Source organism: Labeo rohita, chromosome 23 (assembly GCF_022985175.1).
Source record: "Labeo rohita strain BAU-BD-2019 chromosome 23, IGBB_LRoh.1.0, whole genome shotgun sequence".
Taxonomy (NCBI): Eukaryota; Metazoa; Chordata; class Actinopteri; order Cypriniformes; family Cyprinidae; genus Labeo; species Labeo rohita.
Window position 1 is genome coordinate 26,236,450 of NC_066891.1, and position 15,541 is coordinate 26,251,990.

Genomic DNA, 15,541 nt, shown 5'->3' on the forward strand with positions numbered 1-15,541 from the left:
TTTTGTCATTTGTTTCTTCAAATGCTTGAGCTCTTTAAAATGAAGTAGATTCTGATTGTTTCGTTATGGTTTTAATCAGGTATTACCTGGAAAAAGTGTTATCATTATAGCTGTGGTGTGGACGTCCCTACATTTATACAATTTAAACCATTTATTAAAACTTTTTTTTGAGTTGTCATCCCTGTGTGAACGGCCCTTAAAGGTGCAGTCACATTAACACGTCCACACTGGACACAACTGTAAATTTGAACCGCAGTTGTCCTATTGACCAATAGAAAGCTATTGATCGTGACTTCTATGTGAGTTGTGCTTCATACATCACTATACTATTGACTACGGATGGATTTCACATTTAGATTCCATTCTGATTCACAAGCTTGTGATTCGATTCGATTTCTGATTCAACTCAATATTGCTTATTTTGGATGCCAAATTGCCAAATTTTCTTGAAGAAAAAAAATCTCTCAATAATGCTGTAAACCATGAGAGTCAATTGGTACTAAATTACTATAATATTGTCGCATAAGTCACATAAGATCATAAGTCCTGTCCAGTCTTCCCACCACCAGAGGTTGCCTATGCTTCATACTGACACTCACACTACACAGACTGTTGCACTGCACCCTGGACTACATTTCCCATGCTCCACCTCACTCACCACGCTCACAGCTGCAGCCAATCACGAACAGTATAAATACGAGGCCCTTCCCACTATTCCAGGCCGAGTATTGCAATGCGTTTATCACTCACCATTATTTCCTCAGTCTAGTTATTTCTTGTTTTTCTGGTTTTTGTCATTCAAGTCTTGTATTCTAGCCTAGTAATCTCGTCTAGTCTGTTTCGCTGCCTGCCCTGGATCTCTCACATGTTCATTGGAATACCCTTTTGCCTAGCCCCCTGGATTACATTCGCCGTTGATCGACCCTTGTCTGTTCGTGGAATATTCTTGTGTCTTGCCCTCTGTATACCTGTTTGCCGGTGTTCGACCCTGCCTGTATATGACCATGTCTCTGTCTCATGTCAATAAAAGTTTGCGTTTGGATCCGCCTGCTTCACATGTCTGTCACTCCGTAACAAATATTGAAGGTTAAAATGAACTGATTTAAATACAAACGTTTAAAGACCCCATGAAAGATTTTTAGTATGAATATGTTAGCCTTAAAGGAGAAGTCCACTTCCAGAACAACAATTCACAAATAATTTACTCACCCCCTTGTCATCCAAGATGTTCATGTCTTTCTGTCTTCAGTCGTGAAGAAATTATGGTTTTTGAGGAAAGCATTTCAAGATTTTTTCCAAAAATTGTTTACTTTTTAAGCACAAAAGCTTGTGTAGCACAGGCTCTGGGATGCACGTTCACGTACTATTGAATCACGTCGGAAGGTCACGTGGACGTAGGCGGATCTACAGACCCAGTGTTTACAAAGCGAACGCGCAAAGACTAAGAAAGTGCAAGTAAGTCAAACGCTGTTTACAAACAAAAAGGTACAACGATGTCGGACGATTCTGAAGTTGTAGGAGAAAATAACATGGAGTTTTTCGACATACTCTACTTTTTTGAGCCAGGGTACACAGACGATGAACTTGTGCTGATTCGAAGACGTGATTCGTATTGGGACGTTCGGATCATTTTACTGACTTGGACTTTTGAGTCTCGTTCAGCAAAATGAACAAATCTTTTTTTCGAGTCATTTAGTTAATTTTAGCAAAATCAGCATCACGTGACAGCCCCATAAGATGAACGAACGACTCGAAAAACCCGAAGACTCGAAACAGGTGAACTAATTCCAGTACAGAACCTAACAGGATGTTGCGCATGCGCGACTGAACGAATCACTCCCCCGAGACGACTCGTTCTTTGCAAGTCACATTAAAGATTCATTCAAAAAGAAAGAATCGTTCAAGAATGCGCATCCCAGAGCCTGTGCTACACCAGCTTTTGTGCTTAAAAAGTATACAAATTATTATTTTTCAAAAACTGACCGATCATTTCGCTAGATAAGACCCTTTTTCCTCGGTTAAAACAACCCAGCTCAGAAAGCTGTCGGATTTCATAAAAAATATCTTAATTTGTGTTCTGAAGATGAACGAATGTTGACATGAGGGTGAGTAATTATTGACAGATTTTTTTATTTTTGCATGAACTATTCCTTTAATACTTTTTTGCTTCATCATTATTTCATCTGATTTCATAACTGTACCATCCATTTCTGAAAGGAAATAGTACAAGACTCAAAAAACACTAACTTACTATGCTTTACACTGTCCAGTCTAATTCAGATGGAAATAACTGAAAAACCACTACAATTCCATTACCAAGATGTTTTGATCTATTGAATTAAATAGCAAATAGAATTCATGTCACATCATTTACTCAGAATGAAAGCTAATTGAAACAAGAACCCTTGATATGTTTGTCACAACAATGGCTGTTCCCACTTAAAGCCACTGACCTAAATACACACACACTCCCACACACTCTCTCCTACGAGCTGTCTTTGTCTAGTTCAAAACCAACACACGGCTCTGACGATGGCTTTGTGGGTCGGTGTTGCTATAGCAACAGGCGAGCGCTGCACACGGTGGCGCCAGAATTCCCTGGCCTGCTTCAGTGAGCACGGCCACATATGAGGGACCCCCTGCTGAATCTAAAACACGTCCCCCCACGACACTTCACACATGCCTAAATCATGGGCGGCAGCAATATTTGTTATTATCTGCCTGAACAGCCCATGTTTTGTGGAGTATTTCCAACGTATGAATGGAAATGAGGCGAGCAGACAGAGAAATTCCTTCACTGCAAAAGAGAATTTGGCATCTTTATGTCCCCCCAAACATCAGGATCCTGGGGTTAGTTTTGCATGAACTCCCGGGTCTTTATTGAGAGGGGTTCTTATGTGTGCAGTCCTTTGTCATGCACACATATACTGGAGGCTGTATAGGGCTTTATGGGTGGTAGAGTTATGACCCCTGTCCAGAGTATGGGGGACGCTGACGTTCCAGGCCACTATGAAGCTATTGAGCACTATGTAACAGGAACCCAATATAAACACCATCATATAAGGGTCACAAATCTCTCTGTGACGCCCCTCAGCTCTGCTCCAAAACCTGGTGAGCTACATGCTGAAAGTGAACTTTATAAACAAATGATTTGGAACACAAATAGTGCTCTTTTCAGCCGTCTTTGAAACAAATTTCAGTCATGCAAGTACCGCCTATTTCTTTGAATGAGGAAACATTAATTCTCCAAAGCTATTTACCAAGCTTAAAGGGACAGTTCACCCAAAAATGTAAATTCTGTCATTAATTAGTCACCCTCAAGTTGTTCCAAAGCTGTAAGACCTTCGTTCATCTTCACAACACAAATTAAGATATTTTTAATGAAATCTGACAGCTTTATTAGCTTGCATAGACAGCAACACAACTGACACGTTCAAGGCCCAGAAAGGTAGTAAGGACCAGTTTTTTATATTTTTTATTTTTTAGAACCGATACCGATACAGATTATTTGCATGTCTATGTGCCCGATAACCGATATGCAGAACCGATATTTACTGTTACAAAGTAAATAAATGACTGAGTGAAGTAAGTCCATACTTCACTTTGATTTTTCCTCGTTAATCTTCATATTACAACAATAAAAACTTTTTTATTTATATATATATTTTTTAATTTATAAAATGCATCAGTTGCAACACTAAGCAAAACAAATGTAGAATGTCTAATGTTTTCAAATGGAGAAAATAAGTAAAGGACAGGAGTCATATCAACATTTTAAACTACAGTTTTAGTAGGTTTATAAGCTGTTTAATATAAAGAGTGAAGAATAGCTCACTGGATAATGTTAATATATGGAATACAACAAACAAAAGATCGTATTTTATTGCATTTCTAAACTGGTATGTCATATCCGAATCACCAATATTTTGTCGTTCTAGATTCTTACACAGAACTATACTCCAACTGCGATCGCTCGCAGAGATAATAAATAATTAATTTCCATAGAGTTGTATATTTTTAGATGTGTATTAGCGAAATAATGGTTATATAGTAAATGTTAATATAATTTAGGGTGTTTTAAACAAGTGAATCTTGTTAAAAGTTACATGCGGTGGCTGTGCTGGAACATTTCCTGAGCATCAACCCGGTGAGTGAACAGCAAAGGAAAGCAACTTCACGAGATTAATGATATACACAACAGAGAGAATTAAATTAAGCACTTTTATTTCCAACATGCGCTCATTCATGGCTGTATTATTTAATTCAGGCAAAGTTAAGTCTTTACTGGGACAGGACTTGATGGATTATTTTGGCCGACTCCGACTTCACGAGACTAATGATGAGCATATTAGACAACACAGAGAGAATTAAATTCAGCGCTTTCATTTCCAACATGTGCTCATTCATGGCTGTATATTATTTAATTCAGACAAATTTACGTGTTTATTAGGACGGATTATCTTACATGACTAGCACTAACGTGACTAGTGAGTTCATCTATTTCTTAGATCCAAAGCTACATAAACTAGCTACATATCAGGCATTTATGTAACACATCTAATATGTGCATTAATGGCTGTTATGTTAAATAAAGTTTACTAATTACAGCTAAGCAAGTGCTTTACCTGTGCTATTACCAATTTACCTTTCTCAAAACACCCACAAGATGGTGGCGTTTTTTGGTGAATCCGATATTACACAACCAATAACCGATTATAGTAAAATGCTTAAATATCGGGGAAAATATCGGTAAATCGATGTATTGGTTGACCTCTAGCAGTAACGCATTACTTTGTAATGTGTTACTGTAATTTTATTACAGTAAACTCCTGCAAAAAAAAAAAAAAAAAAAAAAAAAAAGAAAGAAAGACACGAACATCTTGGATGACAAGGGGGTGAGTAAATTATCTGTACATTTTTGTTCTGGAAGTGAACCTTTCCTTTAAGGCCACCTAATATGAAGTGGGACCAAACGTACTCTTACCACCTACCTGTTGGAACAGGATGTTTGTTCCTTAAATGGTCTTTAGGTAGGGAGCACACTATGTTTTGGAACACAGAGCACCTTTATAGCTCTTTCTCTGTGACATTTGAAAAAGCAATTCCACTCAAAATGTGACTCCGAGGTCAGTGTTAAATGGCCATCTACCCCCTGCATATTCTGAAGGGTCTAATTACATTGCAAATAGGATAATCAAACTGCTGTTTTGTGCATAACTTGTTCCAATGGACGTAAATTTTAGGCTCTAATAATAAACCAGGGAAATGTTCATGAATTGAAGTCTCTGTTTGTAAGATACAGACATGTGACTTTTACGGCATATAAAAAACAACTCTGTATGACAAAACACAAAGCGCTGATTCTACTGGGTGTTGCCTTGGGAGTTTTGATATAAATGTAATACTTTTATTCAGCAAGGACACATTAAATTGATCAAGTGACATTGTGATGTTACAAAAAATCTATTTTAAATAAATGCAGTTCTTTTGAACTTTTTATTAAGCAAAGAATCCAGAAAAGAAGTATCATGGTTTTCTTGAATATCAAATCAGCATGAGGATCATGTGACACTGAAGACTGGATAGAATAGAAAACAGTTATTTTAAATATTAAAAATATTTCACAATATCACAGTTTTCACCAGTTTCAACTTAAAAACTTAAGTTTAGCAGCTAGCTTAAAAGTAAGTTAAGTTAAATCAACTTAAAAGTATAAGTCATTTCAACTCACACGTTAAATCAACTTAAAAGTACTTTAAATAAATTATTTTATTGTAATGAGTTAAAATGACTTGTAGTTTTAAGTTGATTTAACTTAAAACATTTTAAGGCAGCTGCAAAACTGGTGAAAGTTGAAACTGGTAAAAACTTTGTACAGTACTGTATTTTTGTACAAATATTTATATTTTATGAATTAAACTTCAGCATATAACTTATCTCGCACTAGCAACACCCTAGCAACCACATAGCAATGCCCAAAAATCCACACTAAGAACGCCTTAGCAACACCTTTGCCAACTTCAAGCATTTTCATCATTAATCCTCACACCCATCATCCACTGCATTCACCTTATTACAGTAACGTGCTGAGCCGACAGAACAAGACTAAAAGAAGATTATATGAAACAGAGGTATTCAAACTCTGTTTCCACGGCAACACACACACCTGGGGAGGAGATATCAGACGGGGTTTAGATAACAGAGCTCCCACACAGCTTACAGCAATGTGCCACATTTAAATCTCTACATGTGATGTTTTATTCTAAGCAGTTCTATATCATTTACATAATCTGCTAGAAAGTCTAAACAGGCAGTTTGTTATATTTGTATGTCTAACTTCTATCGTTAATTAAATGGAAGTACTTTTGTGCATTAATCACGTCATGTTAAATGATGGCACACACATGAGGATGTTGTTGAGCGTCCTGCATGTGCTCTAATGAGCTGATAACATTCATGGCCTGTCTGTGCACCCAGTCACCTTGGCAACTCCAGACAGATCTCAGCACGGCTCGCAGAGGGACAGCGGCGCGCTAACAAATACAAATCAGCTGCTCATCCCAAACTAGTCGAGCCAGACAGACAAACCTCTAGAGCACATCAGGTCCGTCGAACATCTGGCGCTGAGAAAACATGCCCCGAAAATAGTACTATGATAACATTAACCTTGTTCAGGAGAGTGAATCTCATTTCAGATTTGGCAAGGACAGGAAACAAGCCATTTTCTTCACGGTATTGACTGTAACAACATTTATGAACCGAGTGGGACACAATCTTTTCCTGTAAAACTGAGTTTCTGTCTTAACCGGTCACAGACTTGGAAAACAGATATTTTGTCATAAGCTTGGTAGAGTCTGGTATAAACAGATTTCACTTATGTTTTTTTAAGCATTCACTCTTGATTAAATTCTGATTCATCTGGGTATATTATGTCCATTTTGCTTTTATGGATAAATGATGTCTTTGCTAATATTGTGGATTATACAGGACAGTGTTGCAGACTGATTTAAATCATTACCACATTTTTTTTAAACTATTTATCATTGGAATCGGTTCATAAGAGTCATTTGATTTGGGAATCAGACTAATATAGACACGTTGCATTTTTGAATTCATTTGTTCATATGTCATGTGTTTGTGAATTTGCTGTTATTTCATAGTAAACTGTCCTTTGATTGTAGTACATTCAAAACAGACTACATAAGACAGTCTTCAGTGTCACATGATCCTTCAGAAATCATATTAATATGCTGAAATGCTGACTGACCTAAAGTGCTCAAGAAGCATAATTATCATCAATGTTGAAAGAAGTTGTGCTGGTTCATATTTTTGTGGAAATGACAAGACCTTTATAGGATAATAAGATGCAAAGAAAGTGAACAAAAAAAAAACATTTTTTTTTTTTGAAATAGAAATATTTCCTTGCAGAAAAACAATATAAAATAAAATAAAATAAAATAATGTTATATTTAATTTGTAGTTTGGTACTTTATAAATTAAGTATAAAATTTTCAATATTTAATTTACAATGAAATATGACATATTAATCATTTTTATATATTTATATATGAAATCAGCAACTGTATGACATTCAATACAGACTAAACTGAAGGTGCCGTTCAAATATATTTTCATGCTGCTACTGAAAAAAGTAATAAAAATATCATATTGACAGCCTGAAAATAAAGAAAAAAAACATTTATTTGAAATAGAAATATTCTGAAACATTATAAATGTCTTTATTGCCACTTTTGATTAATTTAATGTTTTCTTGCTGAAAAATAAAATAAAATAAAATAAAATAAAATAAAATAAAATAAAATAAAATAAAATAAAATAAAATAAATGTTATATTTATTTAACAGTTTGGTACTTTATAAATTAAATAAAAATGTTCAATATTTAATTTACAATCAAATATGATATATTAACCATTTTTATATATTTATTATTACATTCAATACAGACTAAACTGAAACGCTGTTGAAATACATTTTCGTGCTCCTACTGAAAAAAGGAATAAAAATGTCATATTCACGGATCTGATAAAAAACAAACAAACAAAGAAACAAAATAAAATTAAATAAAATTAAATTATTAAAATAAAAAAATACTTGGTAGTTTGGTACTTTATATATCAATATTTCTACCCAGATGAACTGCTTAATGTCCATTTCTTTGGCACTGTGCTGGAAAATATCCAAAAATCCTTAGTAATTATCAAATATGCTCATTTATTATGAATGTCTTTACTGTAATTATTGATTAATTTAAACTTTTGCGAAATAAAATAAAATAAAATAACTACTTGGTAGTTTGGTACTTTAAAAATAAGTATTTCATTTACAATAAAATATGATCTATTAACTATTTTTATATATTTTATATGATATCAGCAAACATGTATGACATCCAATACAGACTAAACTGAAATTTGCAGAATGGAAGGCGCCGAACAAATACACTTTCATGCTGCTACTGAAAATAAGCATATAAATATCATACTTGAGATTTTAAGAAACAATATTGGGATCGTTCAAATGAAGATTATCAGAAAATCAATATTTTTACCTTGGTGCCCATTTTTGCCCCTTAATAATTACCAAAAATAGTAATTATCAAATATGCACTGTAAAAATAATTTTTAGAAGTTGTAAATCAGATTGAAGTACATTTTACAAAAAAAAAAATTGTGAAATTTACTAGCAATTTCTGTGTGAAAATTGTTTCTACACTAGTTTTTAGTGTGTTTTGCTTGGCTGTTGTACTGCATCATGCTGCATTTCTGCTGGAAAACACATGAAGGCTTGTTACTGTCATCATCCAAGCAAAACATATTCATTTTGTGTTATGTTAGCTTGTAACTGTGATCTCCTGAAGTAGGACACTTATTCGACCTGTAGTGGTGTTATACGCAAAATAAAGTGCTTTCATATGTGACCTGCTGGATTGTGAATTTTCTCACTTCGCAGTGACTCAGTGGCTGCTGACAGCGATTCCCCATCAGACTAAACCAACAGCGCAGGTTAAGAGAGGCCAACATCAAAGCTCCGCTGACAGCTTAAACAAACACATCTCATTTCCCCTGTAACTTCCCAGTTTTGTGTTCACACATAAACACACACACATGCACATGCATTTAACACTACATCTGCAACAATGAGCTGTCCTCAGTGCACAGCTGCAGCTAGCAGAAGGAAGGCTGCGTTCAGCAACATCAGGTGTCGTGACACTGAAAATGAGAGCCGGCTCTGCGAGGGGCCCCTCGGGGGACACAGACAGCTCTGATGGGGACCTGAAGATGGCACATATGGCTCCAAAATGAGACCCTCAGCTGATTGTGACATGATTGCTCTTTGGGGGGTCGCAGGCTGACAATGAATCAGCCAACGAAATCGTTCACAATTCATCTCGTAGGAGATTAAAAGCACTTGATCATTGCTAATAAAGACCTCCATGTGTAAAACATCTATCATCTTTTGAATTGTACAGGTTTTATTAGACACTATCAATATGAGTTTTAAATACAATACTTCTATCAAATATACACTACCTTCAAAAGTTTGTAGTATTTATTTATTTTTTAATGTTGAAAGAAATCATTCTGATATGCTGATTTGGTGCTCAAGAAACATTTCTTATTATTATTAATGATAAAAACGCTGATAAATCATATTAAAAAAAAAATATATATATATATATATATATAATAAAAGTATTATGAATTATGAATGAAAGTATTAATTTTTAATTCATTTAATTTATTTTATTTTTTATTTAATTAAAAAATTAAACTTAAGTTAAACTTTAACTTAATTAAAAAAAAAAAGAAACGTAATGACCCCAAACGTTTAAATGGTAGTGTATAAATAATATAGCAATATTTTTAATGGGTTATGTACATTAAGAAAAAAAAAACAATATTTTTAGTAATTTATGTACATTAAAATATGACAGCAAACAAAGTAAAAAAGTAACAAACACTCACCCATTGGCTAGATCATCATCATCGACATCTACTTCTACATCAACGTCATCATCATCGTCATCATCATCTTCTGGTTGGCTCTTGCCCGTCAGGTTGCTGTCGCTGAGGTAACCAGACTTGAGGTCGGCAAGGTCATCGTCTGCGGCGTCCAGGCCCTCGATGAGCTGGATGCGCTGCAGGTGGCTGATCTGCGTTGACGCTCGGATGGGCAGCGAGTGAGCGGTGACCCCGGAGGAGGGGGCGTCTCCAGCCTGCAGCCGAGGGCTGGACTGCCCTTGGCGCCAGGAGAGAGGGGAGGAACGGTTGGACAAGCTAGAGATGCTGCGGGCGTTAGTCTCATCACTGTCGTAACACATGCTGCTCTCAATACAGCTGAAAGAGAAGAAAAAGAAATGGTGGGTAAATATAAAGCATGCAGTGATTTTTAAATGTGCTTACATGTATTCGTACCGAACCGTCATGGCACAAATCCAGATATTTCATAATATATCCGTATTTGCGATGCATCCACTTGCTAAACAATTATTTATTATGTAAATTAACAGACTTTGTACTTCAGTCACGTTACAGCAGTGACACAATGAAGCGGGCGCGCTGATGTTTGGTTCATTGTATTTTATTTTGGTAAAGTACAAATTGCTGTTTCAAGTCAGCAATGCTGGAACTGATGTTTGTGTGTGCGCGCGTCGGCACGATTACTTAAGCAGTTTCCTTATACCAGCAAAATCAGCTGAAAACACTGTTATTTACTGTCTTGTTAATAATGCATCACTGTAAAATAAATAAAGAAAACAAATAAGATGTCGCTTTCTGCCATTTGAGTTTCCTTGCTGTCACAAAACGAACTGAAACTCACCATATATATGCTATGTAACATTATGTAACATTATAATTTTATATAATATTTAGTATTTTCACATCTAGGTGGAAAAAAAAATTAATTGGTACTACTGGCTAAAAGAAATCTAGCATAGTAGATTTGTTGCTTTTTTCCTGTTGTACCAAAATTGTATCAAACCGTGACCCCTGAACCGAGGTTACACCCCTAATATATATATATATATATGTATATGTATACAGTATATATACATACACACACACACACACACACACACACATATATATATATATATATATATATATATTTTTTTTTTTTTCAGTTTCAGTTTATTAAACCAAATCAAAATGAGAAATGTTGCCTCGGCAAATAGCTAAAGTAATAAAAAATTTTTTTAAAGTGCCTGTATCATGGATTTTTTAAAATTACTTTTCATGCAATTTGGATATACAACAGATTTCTTTTTAAATGAGTGGATTTCACCTGTGAACATATGTGATGCGATCTAGGAAAACTCAACACATGGTGAAATTTGACCTTTTTTAGGTTTTGACACCATATGAAAGCTGTGTTCAAGCCCTTTCCAAAACTGTTTTTATTTTGTTCATACCTTGAACGTTACCAAAGTTATGGCTTATAATCTTAAATTGGCTGATAGCGATGATTTTCAGGAATGGAATTTTGAGAAAAACGGCTTTAAAGTGAGACGGATTTCACTTTTACTTTACCGGTTTAAAGAGAGCTGTCTGTCAAGTTAGGAGCTCTATACTGCATTATTACACAAACTGACTAATGACTGTTTATCATGTGCATAGTCTCCGAACTTTTGATCACGCATTTTATGTTTAGATAGCACGAATAATGCAGTCTACCTTGTAGTAAAAGCGCAGTGCAACTGTTCGCGCACTGTGCATAAAACAGACTGTCATCGGACGACTCCTCTTTAGTAACTTCATCATCCGATCCTTTATCTCCGGATGTGAAATAGTCCGTTATAACATCATTTAGGGCACTGACATCACCAAGATTGAGACGAGTAAGATTAAGTGAGCAGCTGCAGTACTTTAGACGGCGTTGCTGCGCTTCGCCATCTCACGATATTAAATACGATATTGCTGCAATACATGGCTATTTCTCTGCACTAAACAAGTGAATTTCGCCAAGATATTTTCAGAGATGATAGACAAGATGTTATAAAATAATAATTTAATGAAAACCTAATTTTGACCACAAAATGACATTCGACCTATTTTTCGAATTTCCTGAAATCTCTCCCAGCGCGACATCCGACGTGTTTTCCCAGATCGCATCACATATCTTGACCAGCATTCCTAATCCTGTGTTCATGTAATGTTGAAATGTTGGAAACACTGTTTCTCACTAGCACAAATCTGAACTATAAAAAACTCCCTGATGATGCAAGTGACATACAAAAACTACTAAAAGTATCTGATGTGACTCATGTTCTCAATTCACCCACCGATGGCAGGTGTGGCAAAAACTTAATTTTGGACTCTGCCTAATCATGTTTTCAGTCTGGAATTAATATGAGAAAACCTTTTTAACTTCACAGAGATGTTTCCGAGAGCGCAGGCAAACTCATTCGTTATCCTGGATATAACTGTCAGCTTATCATGCACACCCATTTCATCAACGCATCACGAAACTCATCTCAGTCCTACACATCTTGTGTATGTATGTCTAGTCTCTGGTAAGTGATACATCATCCGTGGGGATCTGAAGGTAAAACATGTCTGAGGATGTTTAATTTCCTTCACGTCTGCTGTACACGCCGCTCAAGCTTTCTACAGGAAGTCGGTCACGCACACACTGACCCCTCGGGTGTCTTTCTCTGATTTTAAAATAGTAGGTCACGGCTTGGGCAGCTGGAGGAACTGGCTGACCTTCTGCTGATTTCAACACCCACCCATCCCAGGCCTAACTAAAGCCCTCATCTGGATAAACTCATATCCTCCTGAGTTGTGCCTGCCCTGCAATGATTTTAATGCTCTTATTTGGTTTCCAGGTGTCCAGGTGTGGTTTTAATACTGTTAAGCCCAGCGGATGGATGGAGATTATTTCCCGCTGACCTCAAGCTCAACTTTCAAAGTATAAAAAGCCTTTGGATAAAGTTTGTTCCAATTTAACTTTCGGGTTCAAAACAGGTTCTATCCGTAGCATGCTGTCAGTTAACACAGAAAATTATTTCAACTCATTCTTCTGAAAACAAAAATATGCACTTTTTCAGAGAGCATATTACAGCATCTCACTTGTTTTGAACTCGAAGCACTTGAATACCCACAATGCACTGCATATTTGCGATTATCGCAGATTTATGTTGAAATTTTCTACAAAGAGCAAAGACCTGTGGAAAATGTCCTCAGAAAAGAAGACAATGGCTTTCAAAGCATTGACGTGAATGTGAATTATCCTTCATCTTCATTTCATTAACCTCAAATTAGCATTAAATTGCAGAAAATGTAACATCAATAAATGAAATGTATGTAAATGAAATGAAAGTAAATAGAGTGAATGAATGAATGAATGAGAGTTAAACACTATTAAACAGCCTAAATGACTCAATATATCCAATAATGGCTAATGTGATAACGTTACAAATGTCTAATCAACAATTCTGTACAATTATATTGTACATCTCTAATTTCTAATATGAGGTTCAAAATTGTGGCAACCTTAAATTTAATAATATCGTTACCAATCTGAGAAATTATTTTAGTTTTAAAACCTGATTTTCTAGCAATAAATGAACTAAAAACAAACAAATAAAATAACACAAAAACACACACATATAATAAAATAAAACTAATTAAAAAAAAAAAAAAAATCCAGACAACTAAAAAGCATGAAACAAAACCAAACAAAAAGCAAAGCAAAAACAACACCGAAACCACAAAAATCAGACAAAAAGCAAAAAGCAACACAGAAACAAGACATTCAAAACCACAAAACCAAACAAAAAGCAAAGCAAAAACTACAAAACAAAACACAAAGCAAAACAAACAAAAAAGATCACAAAACAATACAAAAACAATACAAAAACACACATGTACAAACACCTCAAAAGCTAAAAAAAAACATAAAAAATGTTCCATCTGTAGCAAGCTGTCAATTAACAGAAAATTATTTCAACTCGTTCTTTTGAAAACAGAAATATGCATTTTTTCAGAGAGCATATTACAGCATCTCACTTGTTTTGAACTCGAAACACTGAAATACCCACAATGCACTGCACATTTGCGATTATCGCAGATTTAAGTTGAAATTTTCTACAAAAAGCAAAGGCCTGAGGAAAATGTCTTCAGAAAAGAAAACAATGGCTTTCAAAGAATTGACGTGAATGTGAATTATCCTTCATCTTCATTTCATTACCTCAAATTAGCATTAGATTGCAGAAAATGTAACATAAATAAATAAAATAAATAAATAAAGAGTGAATGAATGAGAATTGAACACTATTAAACAGCCTACATGAGCCAATATATCCAATAATGGCTAATATGATAAAGTTAAAAATCTATAATCAACAATTTTTTAATATTTGAGTTATTTTAGTTTTAAAATAATCAGGATATTTTTACCGGAGTATCAAAGCTCGTTCTGTCAGATTTCTCAACAGCTTTTTCCTCCAGGCTGTGAGAGTCCTTAATTCCAATCTCCCTGTCCCCCTCTGAAACTATAAAAACCTCAGCCTCCTCCCCCCAACTCATTAAAACTGCTGACAATTTTCCAGAGTGCAATTCTGAGTGTGTTACACACAGGTGAGTGGGCTATACAAACCACCTGTAGTAACACACTTATGTACATTAGACACTTTCTATAAACATTTGCTGCTACAAAGACTCAATAGGATTATATGTTTATTTGTGCATTGCACTATGAATCATTTTGCACTGTGCTGCTTCCCTCAAAATCTCTCTTCTGCTCAATTTAATGCACAAAATATCAATTTTGCACAATTTCATGTACAAATGTCTCTTCTGTAAAACGTCATGTACAGTACTTATGTAAAGTTTTTGTTGTCTCAGTGTAGTCAACTATTTATTATAGTTATAGTATTTATAGTATATGTATAGTCAGATGGTTAACCGTTGTATAAGTCTGTAATTGCTTTTCTTATTCGTGTACTGTTGCATGTTTATATTATGCTTAACTAGTATGTAGCACTGTGGTCCTGTGAGACATGACATCTCATTCCACTATATGTCCACACATGTAGCAGAATGACAATAAAGCTTGACTTGACTTGGCTTGACTTGACTTAAAATTCAGTTTCAAAACCTGATTTTCTAGCAATAAGTTAAATATCACAAAAACAAACACATATAATAAAATAAAACTAATTAAAAAAATTAAAACAACTAAAAAAGCATGAAACAAACAAAACAAAAATCAAAGCAAAAACAACACCAAAACCACAAAAATCAGACAAAAAGCAAAAAAAAAAAAAAAAACAACAACACAAAAACACATACAAAAACAAAAGAAAAAAGCAAAACAACCAAAAACAACATACAAGACATTCAAAAACACAAAACCAAATAAAAAGCAAAGCAAAAACAACAAAATAAAACACAAAGCAAAACAAACAAAAAAGATCACAAAACAAAAGCACAAACCCAAACAAAATGCAAAAAAAACCCAAAACAAAACAAAACAAACAACAACAAAAAAACAATACAAAAACACACACATAC

At 34.8% G+C, this 15,541-nt stretch overlaps 1 protein-coding gene across 4 annotated transcripts in view; it reads right to left on the reverse strand.

The window, feature by feature from the left end:
• Nucleotides 1-15,541, reverse strand: part of nav1a (neuron navigator 1a) — a 161,669-nt gene that overhangs the window by 85,554 nt on the left and 60,574 nt on the right. For all 4 annotated transcript variants that reach the window (XM_051095863.1, XM_051095862.1, XM_051095860.1 and 1 more), the window contains exon 6: nt 9,989-10,360. In XM_051095863.1, coding sequence (XP_050951820.1) covers nt 9,989-10,360 — 372 coding nt within the window. The remainder of the gene's footprint in view (nt 1-9,988; nt 10,361-15,541) is intronic.